Below are 7695 nucleotides of genomic sequence, written 5' to 3'. Positions count from 1 at the left end.
ACGCTGTGAGCTCAGCCCTCCTGGGGTACGTAGGCTGTGAGATATGAGAGACAGTCGGGTTCACCCCCCCTCGCTCCCAGCCCCACCCCTCACATTCGCAGAACCGTATACAAGCCCTCACTTGGGGCTGTCTGTGTGACCAGGGGCCTGTACTGAACAGAGATGAGATCTGCCACAGTCACCTCCTTTTCATCCTCCCCTGGCACCTTCCACAGCAAAGACGGGCAGCGACCTGAGCCAGCCGCCACGTCCCACACGCGCTTCACCACCACTTAGTGAACCCCTCCACTACACGAGAGCTTTTCTCTTCAGCTAGCTCAGGCCACGCGTACTCGCCTAGACACGCCGGCCTGACCCAAGACTCCCTTGTGGCTCCCAGAGGCAGAGCCCTGGGCTTCCTCTACACAGGAACTGAACCGACAGGCAATGAATTCAACTCCAGCGTGAGGGATGGCTGGTGATCCCACCCATAGCCTCGCGCAGCAGTTCACGCCATTCACCATCCTGAGGAGGTTAAACTGGTTCCCTGGGAGACCTCTCCAATGCGCTGGTGGATGCTGATTAGCATGCGCATGGTGTGAGCCTCCAGCTGACCAGTTCCTACCATCGCTGGAATATGCAGCCCCGGTCTCTGCAAAGTGGCCTGAGGAATCCCAGGGAGAGCGAAGCAGCAGCTCCAAGCCCCTGGCTGGAGAGGGCCGCGTGCCCCAAGTCTCGGTACCCACAGAGCCTCCTTTCGTCTGGCTCCGCGGGGTCTCTGGGAGAGCGCTGATCGAGGGGCCTGTTCTCAGGCTGTCGTTGCTTGGAGAGCACAGAGCCACCAACACATTATGTGCCTCCATAAGCCCTAGGTGCTGCCCTGAGCCAGGTCTGCTGCCTTACCGTGAGGGACGGGTATCTCGCGGGACCTTCCAGCCTCCCAGGGGTCTCTTCCAGTCCCTCCTGCTTGCGTTGGGTCAAAGCAGAAGCCAGGGCTTGCAGGGAAGCAGTAGGCATCCGGAGCAATGACTTACCATCGGCGGGTGTCTACAGTCACAACACAGCCGCTGCACGGCTGTAGTGCCTCCGTTAGACAGAGGGGCTCTCCTGCTGCCGGAGTTAATCCCCCTCCCCGAGAGGCCGCAGCTAGGCCAACGGGAGAAGTCTTCTGTCAACCTAGCGCTGTCTGCACCAGGGGTGGCTCGGCAGAGCCGTGTCCGGGTGTGTGTATGTGTGGGGGGGGTGTTTCACGCCCCTGCCCTGAGCCACGGAGCTCTGCCGTGAGCTGTTCAGTGCAGACCGGCCCTTAGAGGGTGGGGTGCCCATTTGAGAGCAGGACCTGCTCAGCTGGGAAGCAGATCTCTGCAGTCGACCTGACCTTGAACCGTTTCATATTTTCATTCATTCAGAGGCGCTTCAGCTAAATATTGTCCAGCTTCTTTTTCATGGCCCGCAAGGGGCCAAGGGGTCACTCCCGCAGTCAGGAAACCACCAAAGCAGCATCCTCCACGTTCGCTTTACTTACCAGGGGCCAGAGCCATTCCGAGACAGCTCCATGCTGCAGCCCAGGGGAGAGCCCACCATGCTCCAGCGAGCATGCAGCAACACAGCCTCCATGCACCACCCCGGCTAGCATCACTGGGCATGGGCAGTGGGGACTAGATCAGTTCTGCCCCCAGGGTCGACCCTGCATGCCCCACATCAGACCCCAGTAGCAGGGCTTTCCAGCTGCAGGAAATCCTGCCCCTGGCCGCTGCATTTATCAAAGTGCCAAGGAGCAAACGTAAGGAGCGTGAGACAGGGCCGAGGCCCCACAGAGCCTTGTCTGCACTCCTGCAGGGACACAGACGGCTCACAGGTCCTCGCCACAGTTGAGGGGCCAGCCAAGCACCATGGGGCAAGCGTGAGACGGGCATGGGGCCAGGGCCTGAGCACAGGGCTCCTCCACCCCTTTCGAGCACCCAGGCTTCGTGTTCTGTTTGCTGGCAGCTGCTACTGGTCACCATAGGCTCCATGGTGCTGGGCGCAGTCCCGGGAACTCTGCAGGTGCTACGGGGTGGTGGCTGGGGGGGCAGAGATAATGGGCAGCTGGAAGATCCCAGGCATTCGGGTGCGCTCGCTGGCCCTGTTGCCCAGAGCCCTGGAACAAAGGGTGTTAGACTAGAGGCTGGTAAGAGGAGGGGCGTTGTGAACCTGGGGGTTCGCAATCCGTAGCCCCCCAGGGGCGTGGGCTGGCGAGCCAGGGGAGGGGAGCAGCACCAGTCGAGGACGAGCTCCCCAAGTCAGCGCACAGTGCCTCACGCCTTCCCCGCCAAGCCAAGAGACGGGCCAGCTGAGCCCTCAGTGGAGCACGTTGGGGCTGGACAGCCCCCGTTCCCCCCTGCATTGCCAGGTGCCAGGGCTGTGCGGATGGGACAGTGCAGCCTGCGAGACGTGCCGAAGAGAGAGCCACTGGGCCTGGCCTTTGGCGACTCAGTGAAGCAGCAGTGCAGCCAGCTTTCCTGGAGACCTCAAAGCGTTTCCCAGAGAGGGGCATGGGGAAACTGAGGCAGGGAGTGAGGTGCCCACCATCGCAGTGCGTCAGCAGCAGAGCTGACTTTCCGCTCCCATCGCCTCATGTACCCAGGCGCTGCCCGAGCTGGAAAGGAACCACGATCCTCAGCACCACCCCCAGGCTGGCAGGGGCACAAAGCCTCAGCACCGCTGCCCTCAGCAAGATTAACACCGCAAATCCCTCCTGCTCTGGCTCTGGGGAGCCGGCGCCCCGCCAGCTCTCCAACTGACCACAGGGCCTCCCTGGACACCTCTGGTAAAAATCACCCCCCAAACCAGAGCGCGTCAGGCCTGCAACGGGAGCCTGGGCGCCAGGCCCTGCGCCGCCAGCAGATGGATGCTGCCACCTACTGACACAAGTTGGTTTTCCAGCACGGCAGGACGTCGGTCCCAGAGACCCCCGGGAACCCGCTCTGGGCTCAGCACCGACACCCCACTGGTGCCTCAGGGCAGGGCCTCGACCCTCTGTCCTGCTCCAAGCGTGCTGGGAATGGGGCCTCAGGAGAGCAGAGGGCCGGCCCACCAGACCCTGCAGCGAAGCCCCACAGAGGAGACCAGCTGCAGGAGCAGTCAATAGACAGAGCACAGGCCACATCTGGACCACCTGACGCTTTGGAATGGACCACAAAAATCTGTTTATTTCCTGGTTATTGTTAGTGCTAGTGGGGTGTGAAACGTTTCTCTCAAGTCTGGACCTTGACAAAAAATAATTGACTACCCCTGACCGAGAGCCTCTGCGCCCCACCCCCCAGGGAACACAGAGCCAAGGCCTGAGTCAGGTCAGCCCGGCCTGCCACAGGAAAGGGGAGCCGGTCTCTGCCAGAGGAACAGGCCAGGCGCTCCCCCCCGCCCCCAGGGGGCACGGGGCAAGACAAGGGAAGGGGCAGCAGAGCTCTCCCAGCCCCAGGACGGAGACCCACAGCTGCTGCTCTGCACCAGGCAGCCAAGGGCTCTGCGAGGTCTCCTGGCCGAGTGCCACCCTGCCCCAGTCTCTGGGACTGCTCACAGGGGTGTGGGACGCTCTCCTGGGGCCAGTGGGGACCCTGCGTGTGCTGGTCTGAAAGAGACGCATAGGGCAGGTTCCCCTTTCCCTGCACTGTACCACTGAAGTGTGTGAAGGGGGCTCGCCAGGCCCTAGCCCACAGGACAGGATATCGGGGCTCCAGCCAGGGGAAGGCTGCCTACAGAACGGACCTGCTGGAGATGTGCCAGCGAGCCCATTTCAGCAATACTGCTCGCACCGATTCATAAAGCAACATCTGCCCAGCTCCTACACAGCCAGAGCCTCACCAGGACAGGGGAGGACTCAGGAACAGGCCAATCTCATTCTGCACTGCAGCCATTTCCAGGGGCCGAGCCACACTGCACTGTTGGCTGGTTGGGATTGTCCCGTTTTACTGCCCCCCTACCCAGCGCTGGAGGACGCCCTGCCCACAGAGCTGGAGGGCGACGCGCTCACCCCAGAATGGTCTGGTTTATCGAATGGATACAGCAGCCAAGCACCACATCCAGGTCACAGCAGAGGGGCCGGAAAGTCACTAACCAGGTGCAAATGCTGCATCTGTCAGCCAGCAGGGCAGGGACCAGGCAGGGGCCTGGGCCAGAGCTTGTGTGGATTCCTGCCTGACTTGGCCTGTTCTCTGTGTACAGCGCAGGCAGGCGGGCCTTGGTGAGGGGCCAGGGCAGAGGGACTCCTGGCCTGTGGGGCAGATGCAGGGACAAGGCTCCATTCAAAGTCACTTAGCCATTCCCCTCCCCAGCCAGAGAGTGGGGCTGGGCCCTCCCCAGGGGCACAACAGAGGCCAGGACCCCAGAGCACTCTGAAGAGAAAAGGGCCTTTCCACAGGCCCCGCAAGGCCGGAGTACCTAGGGACAGCCCCTTGGGCCAGAGGGAGGCATGGGGGGGAAGCAGCTTGTGTCAGGAGGGCCAGGCCACTGTCCTGGCCCCTTCCCAGGGCAAAGGAGCAGGGAGCTGAGAGTGGCAGCAGGCCAGGGCAGGGCCCTCAGGGCTCAGCGCAGGGTCAGGCGCTGGCCTGCTCCCATCCCCAGAGAGCTGCAAGTCGGAGCCCTAACCTGCCGAGCTCGGCGCCTGCCCCAGCCAGCGGGGAGGGAGATGCCAGGTAAGCCGGGAACAAGGGCCGGGCTGGGCAGGCGGATTCAGAGGGGACGCCTGGCCACTGGCTGTAAGGGAGGGAATTGGACGCCCCGGCTGGGATCCCCACTTCTCTAGCATGGCGGTTCTCAGCAGGAGGCCCCGTGGCACAGAGCAGAGTGAAACCCTCACACGGAGTTCGGGGGCGTTTCACTTTGGTTAATTTAATCGGTTAAACGGCCCGGGCTGTAGCATGGCTCCCTTCCGACCCAGCCAGGCCCTGCACATCTGCCCCAGCTGCTCCACAGGCAGAAGAGCAGCGTCCGGGGGCTGGTTGCTACACACCAGCCTACTGGGCACGGCCCTGTTGGCACGAGCTGCTCCCACTCTGCTGTGCACCGCAAAGGCCCTTTGTGCTGCGGGGAAACTCCAGGGTAACGTAGCAGCGGGAGCACCAGGCTGCGGTGCAGGGCCCTGCCTGTGGGAGGGGAAATCATGGGCCAGTCTCAGAGATGCTGAGCAATTCCACTGCCCTGGCTGGGCAGGAAGGAAACGCCCTCCGAGCGGCTGCCTCACAGTTCGCTAAGCTCCCTGGAGACCTCCCCTGTCAGCACCCAGCACTCTGCGGGGCAGCCTGGGAAGGGCCCTGGGATGCAGGACAAGGGCTTGCAGCCCTGCAGAGGACCAGTGGAAGCTTGCAGTGATGGCCTTTCACCACCAGGTGCCGGGGCCCAGACATTCAAGCCACGTGTGCTGCAGCAACTCACCAACATGGTAACTGCAGAAGCCTGGGACCCAGCCCCGGAGCCACCTCCCACAGGGATCCAGGCCAGCTCAGGAGCGGCGCGCCCCCCACGGCGACTATGTTCAGGCAAAGCCCCGCGCGCCTGACCCCGGGGCGTCCCCACCAGGACAGAGTCCCTGTTAAATAAACTCAATCCCTTCGTATTTCATGGCCCCGATCCTGGTCTCCGGCAGCAGGAAGCGCCCGTCCAGCGTGAAGGCCATGATGTAGGTGGCGATCTTGCCATCGTCCTCCTCCGATTTCAGGGCCACGATGAGCTGGTCGTCAGTGTCGGGGATGAATTTGAAGGAGGAGAAGCCGTGGGTCGGGACCGCGGCCCCCACATGGCTGATGGCGATGTCGCCGAAGTCCTGCGTGGCCCGCAGCAGCAGGTTGGTGCCCCGGTGCTCGTCGGCCTTCTCGTCGTAGCGCTCCTGGCTAGCCCGGCGCGGCAGGAAGAACCAGCGCTGCAGCGTCTCGCTCCAGGCGGCCGACTCGTGGATGAGGTAACCTGGGGAGGGCAGGGCCAGGGTGAGAGCGACTCCTAGGCAGACAGAGCACAGGGCTGGGAGCCAGGGGCTGCCACTGCTATCTGGATGTGACAGATGCCCTGGGCCACGGCCCCCATTCCTGGCGCAGGGGAGCGGATGCCAGCAGACCCCCTCCTCGCTGGGATTCCCGCTATGCTGCACGGATGGTCCAGAGCCGGCAGCCAGCAAATCTGGACAGGGCGAGAGGCCAGCCAGGCTGAAGTCGCATGCCCGCGAGGAGCAGATTCCCCCTCCCAGCTCCCCTAACACAGAGGGCAGCACACACCACGGCCCTGCTCCGTGGGGCTACAGACTGCCAGCGCGCCCAGGGACGGCACCCTGCTGGACATGGCTCTCCCACCACTGCGGGCACAAGACTGGTCACAGCACGATGGGCAGGCGGGGCCTAGCCCCTGGCACCCAGCCCCACCCACATCCACTGCCCATGGGTGGGGCGAGGGGAGGTCAAACCTCCAGTTCCTTTAGCACTCGCATTGCCCCCCGCAGCCTGGAGGGTACAGAATAGGGAATTCCTTCCAGGCCCTCCCAAGTGCAGATGGGACTGTCCAGGGCTGTGGGGCAGCTGGGGGCGAGCCTCACCTCTTACCTGGGGGTCTGATGCCAGCCGCTGCCCTCAGGGCGTTGTAGTTAGACACCCAGTTCTCATGGCCCACGTCCCCCTTGGAGCCGACCACCTTCACCCACTCGGGGTTCTCATTCATCACCTCCCCGGTGGCCGTGGTCCACTCCTTCCCCAGGCCACCCACGTACAAGTGTTCATCCTTCACTGCCAGCCACTCTGCTTTAAAGCCTAGGCAGAAAGACCCAGTGTTAGCTTGCACGGGGACCTCAGCCCTGCAGTCAGGGGGAAGGGGTGGATGCACCCACAGGGGATAGGGCCCCAAGCAAGGGCAGACTGGGCCAGCAGGGTAGGTCCCCCAGCAGTCAGGAAAGCCTCTCCCAGCCGCTCCTTGGGGGGATTCCCGTGGCCATGATCCATAGACGCCCAGCAGGGCATGAAGGGGGGGTTGGGCTACTGGTCACCGGGCAGCTCAGCTCTGGCTGCACGGTTTGCCCTGGATCAGGCTGCGGCAGGGAAGACGAGGGGAGAGGCAGAGCTCACCTTTGCCCACGGTGCCATCCCCATCTGATAGGATCACCCAGGGCACCACCGTGGTGCCCTCGATCAGGTAGACCACTCCCGTCCGGTCGTCCACTGCATACAGCTTCCCGTTGAAGACGACCAGCTCCGAGAGCTCCATGCCTCTCCCCTTTTCGGCCAGATGCGACTCCAGCAGGCTGTCGGCCCGGTCCCACTCCACCGTCACTCTGTCCCCGCTGGCCGACAGGGTCAGGTAGCCCTTCTTCAGGTAACTGAACCAGGTGTGCTCCCGTGGGCCCTTGGAGCCGGTGTCCAGGTCGGCAATGACCCCGATCCGGTAGCGCACCCCTTCCGAGTTCCTCTGGGGCGGGGACAGCGGGTAGGTGTCATTGTACCTGTCCCCGGGCAGCGGGCTGAGCCGCCAGTTGTGGGTGTTGGCCGGGGCTGGCCTCCCCGTGGCTGAGCGGTGAAAGCACAGCAGGAGCAGCACCAAGGCGACGCTGAGTGAGGACACCAGGATGGCCTTCCAGCGCAGTCGGAAGCGGGGGTCAGCAGCCTTAGTCATGGAAGCTAGGACGGGAAGGCCACCGACGCTGATCCGGAGCGGGTTCATAGACTCAGTCCATTCCAGGCGCTGGCTGGGCGGGACGGGCAT

General features: G+C 63.5%; 1 protein-coding gene across 1 annotated transcript; it reads right to left on the bottom strand.

Moving 5' to 3' along the window:
• Positions 1–3151: 3151 nt before the first annotated feature.
• Positions 3152–7695, bottom strand: CANT1 (calcium activated nucleotidase 1). Its single transcript, XM_065415615.1, has 3 exons — positions 7062–7695; positions 6546–6749; positions 3152–5919 (listed from the first exon to the last, which is right to left on the bottom strand). The coding sequence occupies exons 1-3, from the start codon at positions 7693–7695 to the stop codon at positions 5549–5551; spliced, it is 1209 nt and encodes a 402-aa protein (XP_065271687.1). The 3' UTR covers positions 3152–5548.

This window comes from Emys orbicularis, chromosome 13, assembly GCF_028017835.1.
Source record: "Emys orbicularis isolate rEmyOrb1 chromosome 13, rEmyOrb1.hap1, whole genome shotgun sequence".
NCBI classification, from domain to species: Eukaryota; Metazoa; Chordata; order Testudines; family Emydidae; genus Emys; species Emys orbicularis.
This window is presented reverse-complemented; position numbering and strand designations above follow the sequence as displayed.

Excerpts from the sequence above, each read along its gene's own strand:
- CANT1 (XM_065415615.1), bottom strand. The coding sequence starts at position 7,695 with ATGCCCGTCCCGCCCAGCCAGCGCCTGGAATGGACTGAGTCTATGAAC. Across the intron at positions 6,750-7,061 it reads GGATGGCACCGTGGGCAAAG|GCTTTAAAGCAGAGTGGCTG; the intron begins GTGAGCTCTGCC and ends CTTTCTGCCTAG. Across the intron at positions 5,920-6,545 it reads GGCTGGCATCAGACCCCCAG|GTTACCTCATCCACGAGTCG; the intron begins GTAAGAGGTGAG and ends TGCCCTCCCCAG.